The sequence below is a fragment of the Pygocentrus nattereri genome, chromosome 7, assembly GCF_015220715.1.
Source record: "Pygocentrus nattereri isolate fPygNat1 chromosome 7, fPygNat1.pri, whole genome shotgun sequence".
NCBI lineage: Eukaryota > Metazoa > Chordata > Actinopteri > Characiformes > Serrasalmidae > Pygocentrus > Pygocentrus nattereri.
In genome coordinates this window covers 25,906,234-25,921,100 of record NC_051217.1, presented here as the reverse complement: position 1 = coordinate 25,921,100, position 14,867 = coordinate 25,906,234, and the positions used below count along the sequence as shown (strand labels likewise).

Sequence of the window (14,867 nt, the reverse complement as noted above, 5' to 3'; positions counted from 1 at the left end):
GATTTTCAAGGTCACTTCTTCAGCAGATGAATCACTTTCATTTCCTGCTTCATTCGTTTGTATTTTTGTTTCCCACTTTTCTCCATGGTTTTCTTCATTGTGCAAGCACGCTCAATGTGGGCTTTTTCCCCACAACTTCTACACTGCAGGTCTGCACACCAGCACTCCCCTGCGTAATGGCCAACCTTGCCACAGCAAAAACATGTGACATTTGGATGTTGCGGTTTCAACTCCGGCTAACCCATTGCCAGTTTATGCATTTTGCTAGTATTACTGAGAGGCTGTGCTTCTTTTGCAGCAAGCTCCATGCTCACACTGAATTCTGTAGCTTTCTGCAATGTCAGGTTGCTTTCACTGAGCAGTCGTTTCTGAATGGCTTCACTTCGGAGTCCACACACTAGTCTGTCCCTTATTGTGTCACTTAAAACATATCCAAATTCACAGTGCTCTGAAAGTTACTTTAGAGCAGCTACAAACACTGTCACACGTTCTCCTTCCTCCTGATTTCTTTTGTGAAAACGAAATCTTTCTGCTATTACCAGCGGTTTCGGCGAGAAGTGTGAGCCTCAGATGCTTACAATATCTGCGAATGATTTCTCGCCAGGCTTTGCCGGCTGCACCAAGCTGCGATGCAATGCAAATGTTTTAGCACCCATGAGGCTCAGAAAAGTCGACACTGTCTTCTCCGTTTCAATGCCGTTTGCATCGACAAAATACTCAAATCTCTCAGTGTAAGAGCTCCACTGTTCAACACTCTCATCGATATGTCCAATATATCTAGCCATTTTATGTCAGAATAGCTTTTAACTCACTCAGCGTAACAGAAGAGTTCAGCCGTGTTGTCTCTCTCTGTTTTTAGCACGCACATAACTTCACATGTGCCTCGTCCAGCAGAGAAAAAAAGACTTTTGTTCCGCTAGCGTCACAGTATGAGCACAACTCACGTTGCTTAACCAGCGGGGAAGAGCGAGAGGGACTCTCTCTCTCTCTCTCTCTCTCTCTCTCTCTCTCTCTCTCTCTGTCTCTGTCTCTCTCTGTCTCTGCTTCTCCCTGTCTCTCTCTGTCTGTCTCTGTCTCTGTCTCTCTCTCTCATTCTCTCATTTCCATTCATGAGCTCCAGACGTCTGTTCATTAATCTTTAACAGAGGGAATCTCCTCACACTGCTCATTCACTTCATCATTCTCAGCACTGCAGCACTGATGTGGTGGTGGTGTGTTGCACTGGTACGAGTGGATCAGACACAGCAGTGCTACTGGAGTTTTTAAACACCTCAGTGTCACTGCTGGACTGAGAATAGTCCACCAACCAAAAATATCCAGCCAACAGCGTCCTGTGGGCAGCGTCCTGTGACCCCTGATGAAGGACTACTGGAGGATGACCAACACAAAATGTACAGCAGCAGATGAGCTATCGTCTCTGACTTTACATCTACAAGGTGGACCGACAAGGTAGGAGTGTCTAATAGAGTGGACAGTGAGTATACAGTGTTTAAAAGCTCCTGCAACACTGCTGTGTCTGATCCACTCATACCAGCACAACACACACTAACACACCACCACCATGTCATTGTTACTGTAGTGCTGAGAATGACCCACCACCCAAATAGTACCTGCTCTGTGAGGGTCCTTGGTCATGACCGCTGAAGAACAGGGTAACAAAGTATCAGAGAAACTGATGGACTACAGTCTGTAACTGTAGAACTGTAGAGTGGAGCTATAAGGTCAGTGGAGCTGATGTGGTGAGTGTAATCCTAATCAGCGTATGTGGTTGGACGGTTTCACCAGCTGACGTTTTAAGGCGGAAATAGACTGCAATGAATTTTTTGTGAATGCACTGAAAATGATTTCTCATGAAAGAGGCTTTGTTAAATAACTTGTATGTCAAGTCAAACAAAGCAAAATTGTTTTTGCTACAAGTGCAGATAAAATCATTTTAGCTAAAACTGAGTGTATATAAAGCAGGGTCACCGAAAACAATGAACCTTGAAGATTTCAGTGTGTTATAACTAGTAATTAAACAGGAACTGTGTATTAAAGTGTGCAGTAGTGTCTTATTTACACTCAGAAAACCAACAACAACATGTTGACCGGGGTGCCAAAACCTTTGCACTGGACTGTGTGTGTGCCCTGACTGCCCTGGCAAAGGATAAACCGAAGCAGAGTGTTTGCTGCAGTGTGAATCCGGTTGCCTGCTGTTTTCTGGCTCGTTCCATTGTGCAGTTTAATTTATAATTGATCTGGATGGGGTTCATGTATTATGGATGGGTGTTGAGTAATGAAATCAAAGCGTATTGATCAGCAGCGTTAGATCATTTCTCTACCAGCACAATCATCTCGCTCCATATGGGCTCAGGTCCAGCTCCGCCACTCTGTGATTGATCACCAAATACACAGGAGTGTGTGTGGAGGTGCTGAAATACACACACCTGATGGTTTTCCAACAACCCTGATTCAAGCCCGTCTAAAGGAAAACTGTCTAAAAGTGTGAGGAGGAACCACTGAGAGGAACCAAGACTCAAAAAAGGGAACCCTAGTCTGACCTTTTGTCAGAGTTTCTGTAAGATTGAATATCTACACCGAATCAGATCCTGTGACCATATCAGCAGATGTTTGATTGGCTTGTGGCCTCGTTAGCTGTGAGGCGTGTCTGTCTGGGTCTGAAGCTGAGATTAAAGTGTTTTAATGACACAACTGTAACGAGGAAACAGCAGCAGCTCTTAAATATTTAAAGAGTGAGCGTGTCTGTATAAGTAACAGCCATTTACAGCTTTACGTTCAGATCAGAGAGGAAAGAATGGCAGGAGAGAGAGAGAGAGAGAGAGAGAGAGAGAGAGAGAGAGAGAGAGAGAGAGACAGAGAGAGAGAGACACAGAGAGAGAGAGACAGTGTCTCTCTTTTTTTATGTCAAATTTTTTGGACATAATTTTTTGTATCTCGCGCACACACACACATGCACACTCATACACACGCACAAACAAACTCACACGCACACACACACACACTCATGCAAACTCACACACACACTCAAGCACACACACACACGCACATACAAACCCACGCTCACTCACGCACACACACACACACACATGCTCACTCACACACACGCACACACGAACTCACACAAACACTCACGCACACACACTCACACGTGCACACTCACATATACACACACACTCACGCACACACACACGCGCACACTCTCACACACACACACCCACACATGCACACACTCACGTGCACACTCACACGCATACACACACAAAGACACACACACACACCAGTTGAGAACCACCGTCAATGTGCAGTAATACTCATTTCACTGTTTCGTTGTTAAAATGGGGTTCCAATCTAGAAACCTCCAACCAGAAAATTGTCCAGTCAGGATTGTTCTCTCTGTGGTATCTAGGCAGATATGACCAAGCTGCTCTCCCATTGGTTAGGACTTCAGGAGCTGAACTCTGTTCACAATGGGGCCAAATTTGAGAAGACAAAAACATCAGTCTAGTGCTTCTGCAAGTTCTAGATAACTGACTATGAATATAAGTTGTTGTCCAAGCAGGTTTGCGTTAGTTGTTAAGAATGGAAAACAGTGGCGGCAGCTCTCACTTAATTAGGAACACCTTGATGTTTCTCCACTCACTGTCCACTTCATCTGCTCCACTAACCATATAGTCTCATTCTGTAGTATGTATCTGTTTCTCTGATACTTTGTTACCCTGTTCTTCAGTGGTCAGGACCCCCATGGAACCTCACAGAGCAGGTACTATTTGGATGGTGGGTCATTCTCTCTCTGTTCTAGGAGAAGTTTTGGTTGTACTGGGAGAAGTTTTGGTTGTACTAGGAGGGGTTTGGTTGTACTGGGAGAGGTTTTGGTTGTACTGGGAGAGGTTTGGGTTGTACTGGGAGAGGTTTTGTTTGTACTATGAGGGTTTTGGTTGTAATGGGAGAGGTTTTGTTTGTACTGGGAGAGGTTTTGGTTGTACTGGAAGGGGCTTTGGTTGTACTGGGAGGGGTTTGGTTTTACTGGAAGAGGTTTTGGTTGTACTGGGAGAAGTTTTGTTTGTACTAGGAGGGCTTTGGTTGTAATGGGAGAGGTTTTGTTTGTACTCGGAGAGGTTTTGTTTGTACTGGAAGGGGTTTTGATTGTACTGGGAGGGGTTTTGGTTGTAATGGGAGAGGTTTTGGTTGTACTAGGAGGGGTTTGGTTGTACTGGAAGAGGTTTTGGTTGTACTGGGAGAGGTTTTGGTTGTACTAGGAGGGCTTTGGTTGTAATGGGAGAGGTTTTGGTTGTACTGGAGGGGGTTTTGGTTGTACTGGGAAGGATTTTGGTTGTACTGGGAGAGGTTTTGGTTGTACTAGGAGAGGTTTGGTTGTACTGGGAGAGGTTTTGGTTGTACTGGGAGAGGTTTTGGTTGTACTGGGAGAGGTTTTGGTTGTACTAGGAGGGGTTTGGTTGTACTGGGAGAGGTTTTGGTTGTACTGGGAGAGGTTTTGGTTGTACTGGGAGGGGTTTTGGTTGTACTGGGAGAGGTTTTTTTTGTACTGGGATGGCTTTAGTTGTAATGGGAGAGGTTTTGGTTGTACTGGGAGAGGTTTTGGTTCTACTGGAAAGGGCTTTGGTTGTACTGGGAGGAGTTTTGGTTGTACTGGGGGAGGTTTTGGTTGTACTAGGAAGGGTTTGGTTGTACTGGGAGAGAGGTTTTGGTTGTACTGGCAGGGGTTTGGGTTGTTAAATATATCCTGGAGAGACAGATGTGTTTATGCTGCTGGGATCCTGATACTCAAGACACATGAAGTGACCAGGTGTAAACAATGTGAAAATGCCTTCAGCTCTGTCCAGAACTCTGGAACAGGCTTTGGTTTAAACTCAGTGTTCACAGATCTGGGATTTTTCTGTGAGGTTCCCCTGCTCAGGAGGTGGTCGCATAGCAGAGCTGCCGGTAATGGAGTGAAATGAAGATTAAATGAAGTGTGAATGCCAGATTTTTTTGACGTAGCTCCAGCGTCATTTGGTGCACCCCTTGGGTTTACCCCACATCTCGTCCCCACGGAGATAAGGTGGCTATTTTAGGCTATTGGAGGCTTTTCTCTGCTCATCACACAGATAATAATAATGCTCACTAACACTCATCTCACAGTCACCCTCTGTCTCTCTCTTGTCCTGTCCCTCTATCTGTCACTTCTACACTCAGATAAGCCTCATAATCACACACCATCTCTTATTTCAGCTTCCATTACAGTCACATTTCAGTGATAAGTCCACGGCGCACCTGAGTCAGCCAGGACACGTTCAGTGATTCTTCAACATTAGTGATGAATTCAAAATTCTACTGGAGCAGTAAAAAGACAGGGCAAGATTATTCATCTAGCACCTGTCACACGCTGTGGCCATTCAGCAAATGAGAAAATACAAAAACAATTCAAATCAAAATATCAAAAGATGTAGTACAGAAATTAAAAGACATGATTAAAACAATCGATTTAATAAGAGAAGAAATGAAACATTAAACATTAAAGTTTAAACGAAATGAGGATGCTAGAGTGGTGGTTGTTTATGATGCCTTTGGAGGGTGTCAGTGAGCGATGCTTGTTTGTGGATGAGATAAAACAAATCAAACACAACAAAAACACAAATAAAACAAAGCCTGCATTTCATCCGTGTTTACATATGATGTCAGAAATCACTTAATAACAATCACTGAACGGCTCTGCTGACCAGCGGAGTAGAAACGACACTTATTGGCTACTTTAGCCTTGTTTATATTTGTTTTGATTTCTTTTGTTTTATATACTTATTGTTGTACTTATTGTTTAATAAAAATGTTATTTTTTATTTGTAAATGTTTTCATATAACATACAGGGATATGCAGCAATCACTGAAATGTGTCTTTCATTCATTATAGTGGCATTTCTTTATTAGGGCCTCCTTTCATCCATGTGTATGTGTGTGAGTGTGTGCGTGTGAGAGTGTGTGTGTGTGTGTGTGTGTGTGTGTGTGTGCGTGACTGTGTGTGTGAGTGTGTATGTGTATGTGAGTGTGTGTGTGTTCTGTAAGGAACACTAATGGAATTGCAGACCAAACACCTGTCATTCTATTGGCTCTGCATGTTAATTAGAGATGCTAATTAACTTGTCTGAGGCTGAACAAAAGACCTGCTCAGGACTAATTACCAATTAGAACACTCAGAACACTCCATGTACTTAGAACGAACACACACACACACACACACACACACACACACACACACACACACACACACACACACACACAGACAAACATACACAGACACAAACAGACACACGGACAAATAAACAAACATCACCATAAAATCATGATCAGGAAAAGATTTTCATAGAAGTAGATGTATGTGTTAAATGAAGAAGATGCCTCAGTTTTTCCATTAGAGGTTTATTTGTTGGTTGTTAATGACAGCTTTAGTGGGCGGCGATGAGCGACGTTTGTTTATTCCATGGTTGTTAATGACGCCTTTAGAGGGCGGTGCTGAGCGGTGGTTGTTTATTTCATGGTTGCTAATGACGCCTTTAGAGGGCGGCGCTGAGCAGCATTTGTTTATTTGATGGTTGTTAATGACGTCTTTAGAGGGCGGAGCTGAGCGGTGGTTGTTTATTTCATGGTTGTTAATGATGCCTTTAGAGGGCGGCGCTGAGCGGTAGTTGTTTATTTCATGGTTGTTAATGATGCCTTTAGAGGGCGGCGCTGAGCGGTAGTTGTTTATTTCATGGTTGTTAATGATGCCTTTAGAGGGCGGCGCTGAGCGGTAGTTGTTTATTTCATGGTTGTTAATGACGTCTTTAGAGGGCTGCGCTGAGCGGTAGTTGTTTATTTCATGGTTGTTAATGATGCCTTTAGAAGGTGGCGCTTAGCGGTAGTTGTTTATTTCATGGTGGTTAATGATGCCTTTAGAGGGCAGCACTCAGCAGTGTTTATTTATTTGATGGTTGTTAATGACGCGCTTAGAGGGTGGCACTGAGCTGCATGTATTTAATTGATCCTTTAGAGGGCGGCGCTGAGCTGCATGTATTTAATTGATCCTTTAGAGGGTGGCACTGAGCGGCAGTTGTTTATTTCATGGTTGTTAATGACGCCTTTAGAGGGCGGCACTGAGTGGCATTTGTTTATTTGATGGTTGTTAATGATGCCTTTAGAGGGCGGCACTGAGTGACGTTTGTTTATTTGATGCTTTAGAGGGTGGCGCTGAGCGACGTTTGTTTATTTGATGTTTGATAATGACACCTTTAGAGGGCAGTGCTGAGCGACATTTGTTTATTTGATGGTTATTAATGACACCTTTAGAGGGCGGCACTGAGCGACGCGGGTTTGCTTGATGTTTGTTAATGACACCTTTAGAGGGTGGAGCTGAGTTTGTTCATTTGATGGTCATCAAGGATGCCTTTAGAGGGCAGCGCTGAGCGGTAGTTGTTTATTCCATGGTGGTTAATGATGCCTTTAGAGGGCAGCACTCAGCAGTGTTTGTTTATTTGATGGTTGTTAATGACGCGTTTAGAGGGCGGCGCTGAACTGCATGTATGTAATTGATCCTTTAGAGGGCGGCGCTGAGCTGCATGTATTTAATTGATCCTTTAGAGGGTGGCACTGAGTGAAGTTTGTTTATTTGATGTTTGTTAATGACACCTTTAGAGGGCGGCGTTGAGCGATGCTTGTTTATTTGATGGTTGTTAATGATGCCTTTAGAGGGCGGCACTGAGCGGCGTTTCTTTATTTCATGGTTGTTAATGATGCCTTTAGAGGGCGGCACTGAGCGGCAGTTGTTTATTTCATGGTTGTTAATGACGCCTTTAGAGGGCGGCACTGAGTGGCATTTGTTTATTTGATGGTTGTTAATGATGCCTTTAGAGGGCGGCACTGAGTGACGTTTGTATATTTGATGCTTTAGAGGGTGGCGCTGAGCGATGTTTGTTTATTTGATGGTTGTTAATGATGCCTTTAGAGGGTGGCGCTGAGCGATGTTTGTTTATTTGATGGTTGTTAATGATGCCTTTAGAGGGTGGCGCTGAGCGATGTTTGTTTATTTGATGGTTGTTAATGATGCCTTTAGAGGGTGGCGCTGAGCGACGTTTGTTTATTTGATGTTGTTAATGACGCCTTTAGAGGGCGGCACTGAGCGGCGATTGTTTATTTGATGTTGTTAATGACGCCTTTAGAGGGCGGCACTGAGCGGCGATTGTTTATTTCATGGTTGTTAATGATGCCTTTAGAGGGCGGCGCTGAGCGGGGTTTCTTTATTTCATGGTTGTTAATGATGCCTTTAGAGGGCGGCGCTGAGCGGCAATTGTTTATTTGAGGGTTGTTAATGATGCCTTTAGAGAGCGGCACTGAGCGACGCGGGTTTGCTTGATGTTTGTTAATGACACCTTTAGAGGGTGGAGCTGAGTTTGTTCATTTGATGGCCGTTAAGGATGCCTTTAGAGGGCGGAGCTTAGCAGTGTTTTTGGTAGCTTCACACCAAAATATTGACTTGCCTTGACACTTTAGGTGGTTTCTAATGTATGAGCTAACAGTTAAAGTATTAGCTTGTAGATTACACATCAGATTGGGGCTAGTGTATTAGCTTAGGCTTACAATGCTAAGTTATTAGCTTGAGTCCCATACATTAATTTGTAGCTAATTTGGCTAACATCACACATCAGGCTGTAGCTAACAGATTAGCTCCAGGCTAAATATTAGTCTGTGAATAGTACATTAGGTTGTAGCTAATTTCTTAGCTTAGAGCTACAGGGCTAAAATAATAGCCTGAAGCTAATATGGCCAATATATTACGCTAAGGCTAATATATTAGCTGAAGGCACATGAGGTTAGCTCCAGGCTAAAAATGGGGACAGCATATCAGGCTGTAGCTCATGTATTAAAGCATTAGATCATGGATGAGACATTAAGTTCGTAGCTATTGTATAATTAAAAAATAAATAATGATGCTGGGCTACAGGATTAAAGCAGAGCGAGTGTTTGATGTTATGAGCGTTGTGGCTCATCAGAGTCTGTTTTAAATCAGAATGGCAGTCTGTTTAATCTGGCCCTCTGGCACCGTGCCAGTACAAATCTGATTTAAATATTTAAATACACACGCACACACACACACACACACACTCGCACTCATACACACAGGCAAACACTCACACGCACACACACACACACACACACACACACACACACACACACACAGACACACACACACACAATGGTTTACAGTATTATCTCCTCGACCTGTAAACACACCTTCTCTAACTCGCCGCTCTCCTCCGGCTCGTCCGCCACAATTAGATGACAGATTGCCATCTTTATGGTATTTAAATAACATGGAAAATTAGCATATGATTAAAGCAACACAGGAAATTTGCATACTACTTGCATAGCCCTCTGCGGTTGGCCGGGGTGTCTTTAAAGTGAGAGTTTATTGAAAATTGAATTCCTCCGATTGATTGGCCGAGACGTTCTTTAGCTTGGTGCTGACCTGGATCTCTCTAAGGCTTCCAGTGCTGGACTGTGACTCCTCTCTCGTTGGACAGCATGTTAACCGAACCTGAATGTTGTTAGGCAGCAAATTAGGAACACTTGAAATTGACTAACTGGTAGTCACTCGTTCGCTTACACTGACCTCCAGCTGTAAAGGTCTAATAACGTATTAGGGTGGATGCTGAGTCTGTAGCAGCTGCTTTTCTTGTGTTGACACTGTTGTGGGAATTTTAATGTGTGTAAAGAACAGGCTGCTTTAAAGAGTATTATAAAGCAGGTAGTCACGGTCCTAAAACCTGATTGGCTGACTTGTGTTTGAAGCTGTTGAAAAATCTATGATATACACACATCTCTATAATGGAATAACCTTTGACTCTCATGCTGCTCGGATTGACTGCCAATTGTATGATGCAGTAAGAGCCCGTTTCATTTCTAAACTGAGGGACTGACGATATTCTTTACTGGGCTGGTCAGCTGGCTAACAGGCTAAAAGATGGCAAACAGCCTAAACAGCTCCATCATTAATATCACAGGCCTGAATTAAATCACTGACAGTCTGATTTACTGTAAAACTGCAGAATAAAAGTCTAAAACTGTCACTTGACTCTTTTACACGCTTCACATGTTCCTGTTTCAGTCAATCCCAGGCTGAACCTCAAACGACTCTGTGCTCCCTAAATGGTGTTCTAGCTATGAATGTTTAGTAATTCTGTCCTCTACAGACAAACAGGGCACCATGTATCAAGAGTGGATGTGTCTGAATCCCAAACGACTGTTCCTTAGCTGTGTTTTGCTCTGTTGGACTGCAGGATCCAGTATTTAAACTCCTATGTCGTGCACTATGTAGGGAGCAGGGAGCTGTTTGAGACCCAGCCCCGTTGTGAGAAGGAGAGTGGCGCTGGATTGGTGCTAAATAAAACTCTCGGGAGTGATTTGGTGACTAAAAAGTATACAGCTGAGTATAACTGAGAAATATTGCTGCTGTTCGAGGAAAACCTCGCATCTCCAGAAAGGGAAAAACCTACCCTACTTTTAATGGAAGTCAATGAAACCAGAATTTTTTTCTAGTCATTTTGGGTCATTTCTTTTGGGCCATTCATCATGAAATTTATACATATATTATATTTTTATTGGCTGCTGTTTGGTAAAAAATAAGCAGCTTGTGTTTAGGTTGTGCATTAGTGATTTTATCACAGGGAAGGGAGGTTCACTCCACTTCACATTGTACTTAAGAACAACCTGATGAAGGACTAGAGGATGATCAACACAAACTGTGCAGCAGCAGATGAGCTATCGTCTCTGATTTTACATCTACAAGGTGGACCGACAAGGTAGGAGTGTCTAATAGAGTGGACAGTGAGTGGACAGTGTTTAAAAACTCCAGCAGCAGTGCTGTGTCCGATCCACTCATACCAGCACAACACATACTAAGGCACCACCACAAGGTCAGTTCTTTTAGCCCATTCATCATGAAGTTTATATACAATGGGGGAAACTAGGGGGAGGTGCTTTTGTCTGAACTATCGCTTTAATAGTATAGAGGTCATTTGAGCCACCCTTCGCCTCTGGGCCTGTGGGTCAGACTACCTACGTCTGTTCCAGAAATATCCCCGCTGCGTATGCCGCTTTCGACACGTTCCTCACGCCGGCGTTGTTCTTTGAGAGTGACGCTGCTCATCTTCACTCCATCATTTTCTCCTCTTCTATCGCTCTATTGTGTTTGTATTCTGGTTGTGATTATAAATAACGCGGCGTGGAGCTCCGGCGCTAGCTCTGGTTCTAAAGCCTGTCCTGCCTCTCTGAGGGCTTTTATGTCTTTTCGTCTCTGATGTTCTTTTCCTCCTCCACTTTATGGTTCACACTCCATTTGTGAGCATATTCCCCCCTTTTCCTCTCTTCCACCTTTCACTCTTTCCCCAGTGGAAATGATCCCTCTGTCTGCTCTCCTTTAATCAGATAGATGACAGAAGTGGTGAGAGTGGAAAGAAGAACGAGTGCAGCTTTATGGAGCTGGGAGTTCTACTTTATTCTGATTTTAACTGTTAACAGATGATTATACAGTCAGCACCACATCACTACTGCACTGTAGAGAGGATGGACGGACGGACGGACGGACGGACGGACGGATAGATAGATAGATAGATAGATAGATAGATAGATAGATAGATAGATAGATAGATAGATAGATAGATGGAAGGATGGACAGGTAGATAGATGGAATTATGGACGGATGGAAGGATGGATAGATGGATAGATAGACAGACAGACAGAAAGACAGATAGATAGAAAGAGTGACAGATGGATGGATGGATGGATGGATGGATGGATGGATTGATTGGAGGAGGAGGGGAGGGAAGGATGGATGTTGAGCATAGCTGCACTGTTGTGAGCTGAAAGGGCAGATATTTGTGATTAGTTGGTTTTTATGACATCACAAAGCTGTGTTTTGGAGTTCGGTTCCATGTAAGGACTGCTTGTATGTGCTGCCGAGCGAAAGGCCCATCTGGAACCTCTGACAGTGTTTACTGACCACAGCACACTCTTTAATTAAAGAGCCCAGTTTTCCACAACATGGCCCTTTAACAGAGGTCGGACTCAGAGAGAAGTGTTGTTAATCAGGACATGTTTGGACTTCCTGTCCATTCTGCTGTCCACTGGATTGACTGACTGCTATCAGTCACTCTGCCCCTGCTGTCCATGCTGATCTCAGTGATTGTAGCGCAGTCAGAGCAGCCTGATCTCTCTGACCGTATGCGACTGCAGGCCAGAGGGAGCCAGCTGTCACAGAGATACAAGCTGGACGCATGCTGGACTGGACCCTCGCTTGATGCATGTGATCATAAACATATGGTCACTCATTACATAACAGCAGTGACAGAAGTGACCATTTTTCAGCAGCACCACATATACACTCACTGGCCATTTTATCAGAAGCACTTAGCATACCACTTAGGTCCATTATATACCATTTATGATGTCACCTAATCACTGTCCCCCTTTATTAGGGACGCCCACTTTGTGCTTCCATTCACTGGCCACTTTATTAGAAACACCCACTTTGTGCTTCCACTAACTGGCCACTTTATTAGAAACGACTACCTTGTGTAAAGTTTCATCTGTTGATGTGCAGTTTGCCCCTAGTCATTCATTAGTGATCAATTTCTAACCACAGAGCTGTTGCTGTCTGGAAAATTCCACCAATGTTTGTGTAGTAGTGGCTTAGTGTAGTGGGTAACACCTCGGCCTCTACGCTATAGACTGTGGTTCAATCCCCAACTGGGTATCCACCCTACACTATACCAATAAGAGTCCTTGGGCAAGACTCCCAACACCACCTTCACCTCCCTGTGTAAAATGATCAAATTGTAAATTGCTCTGCATTAGAACGTCAACCAAATGCAGTAAATGTAATCGGAGAGATTCGGTTTGGTGTGAAACGGTTCAGATGTCTTTGGTGATAGGAACCAGGCGTCGCCATGACTAAAACACAGATATAGACATTTTATTTACCATCCAGAACCACCAGAGAACCTACACGAGTCTTCTGAGTTTATATGGAATGTTGATGATGGAAAATAGTGGAAAATCTGGAATAATCAGTTTTCTTTGGGGACTATTTTGCCGCACAGCGCCCTGCATGTCTCCCACCACCATGAATGGAATTTACGTTCTCTAAACTATCATAAAACAGCGTCTCAGTCATCAGGCAGTGAATTCAGAACCATTTCATGTAGGAACTTTCTGTGAGGGGCTTTTAGAGGGGGACGTCTGGTTCCTATCACCACCACTGTGAACAGTTCTGCAGTTCTGACTCGGGTGTTTATCTAGAACAGAGCGTTACTGTTTACATCTCAACCACTTAATTATGCAGGAATTTTGAAAAATTGCTGGAATTCTCCTCTTCTCCCATTATTATTATATGCTGTATTCGATGCTGTTGCGTTCTTGTTGTTTACAGTGTTTGTTTTTTTTTTCAAGACTTGTGTGTGCCCGTGTGATGCGCAGCTTGGCGCGTGCGCCGGTATGTACATACTCACCCCCCCCACTCCCAAAACTCCCCAAACCGTGATGACGTGCATGCGCGTGCGTGCCACAGCGTGTGCAAGTGTGTGTGTGTGCAGCTCCAGTCACGGTGATTTTCTCTCGCCCTTTCGTTCGCTCTCTCTCTCTCTCTCTCTCTCGGATAAGGCGATGGCGGGAGCGAGGCGCGCGCAGCAAACAGCACGGTAACGAAGCTCTGTGCTCGTCTCACTGCACGTGCATGCAGGGCTTGTGTGTTTGTTTCTATGTGTGTTTGTTTGTTTGTTTGTTTCTTGCAGCTATTTTATCCTGTCCGAGTTCTAACCCTCATCTCTGTCGTGACGGTGCAGGTGCTCAGCGGTTCTGGGTCTATTTGTGTGCGCGTGCACATGTACGTATGTCTTGCTGCTCGCGCGTCCCCATTTGCTTCTAAAGCAGCTCGTGCGTCCTCTGCCTCTGTCTCCGCGTGCGCTGCTCCGCTCCAACACCTTCACCTTCACTCGTGCGCGCGTGCTGCTCGTGTTTGCTGCTGTTGCGCTGGCTGTAAGTGCGCGAGGCAAAATAGGCAGAAGGACGACCCCCTCCTCAAAAGTGGTTGACTGGGCATCCTGGGGCTGCACGAGACCGCAAGTCTGAGCGCGCATGGGTGCGTTCGCCTGCCCAGCAGGTGCTTTTGTACCTTATACACCGCAGTGAGATGATGGTCAGTGGAGTCTTATCACAGAGATATATACTTTACATATAAACTCAGTCCAAGCTCTAAACTGTGTTTCAGGATGTTTCCCCATATTAACCAAATCTATTTTAAACTGTGTGGTGAAATATGAAATCAGAAATAACTGTGAATGTTTATCAGCTCCATCTGAAAGTGTAGGAACATCTCCAGAATCCAGTCTAATGCTCTTTGCTGTCTGATTCCTTTAGAAATGAGTTTATCAGCTCCATCTGAAAGTGGAGGAATATCTCCAGAATCCTGTCTGATGCTCTTCACTGTCTGATTCCTTTAGAAATGAATTTGTGTTCCAGTCTCTTCGTGTTAAATCTAATCTAATGGTCCTTTAGCAGGACAGAAGCGAGGGCTGTAGGTATTGATACTCTGTGAAATGCAGGTCTCATCTGATATTTTGTTTATGTGAAGTAAATTGGGTGTGAGAGTCTGATTGCAGCCGTACGTGGTTAATGTAATGTACAGTGCAAGTCACGGTCAGTACGTTTAGCTACGTCTAGAACCTTCATTATACTCAACTTCACACAGAGAATGACACAAATGATATATCATAAATATCATATAAATGATAAATGCATTTTAATATATGTTTAACAAACATATTTAGAACATATATTTTTTCCAG

The 14,867-nt window shown here is 43.9% G+C and overlaps 1 protein-coding gene across 2 annotated transcripts in view; it reads left to right on the top strand.

Annotated features, from left to right (window-relative positions):
• The first annotated feature begins 13,595 nt into the window (after positions 1–13,595).
• The window catches only part of LOC108443033 (SPHK1 interactor, AKAP domain containing), a 104,783-nt gene continuing 103,511 nt past the window's right edge, over positions 13,596–14,867 (top strand). The window contains exon 1 of one of the 2 annotated variants that reach the window (XM_017723415.2): positions 13,596–13,721. In XM_017723415.2, the coding sequence (XP_017578904.1) occupies positions 13,687–13,721 (35 nt within the window). In that variant the 5' untranslated portion in view covers positions 13,596–13,686. Of the gene's footprint in view, positions 13,722–14,142; positions 14,162–14,867 lie in introns of those variants that run through there. The other variant, XM_037539959.1, reaches the window with a different exon arrangement.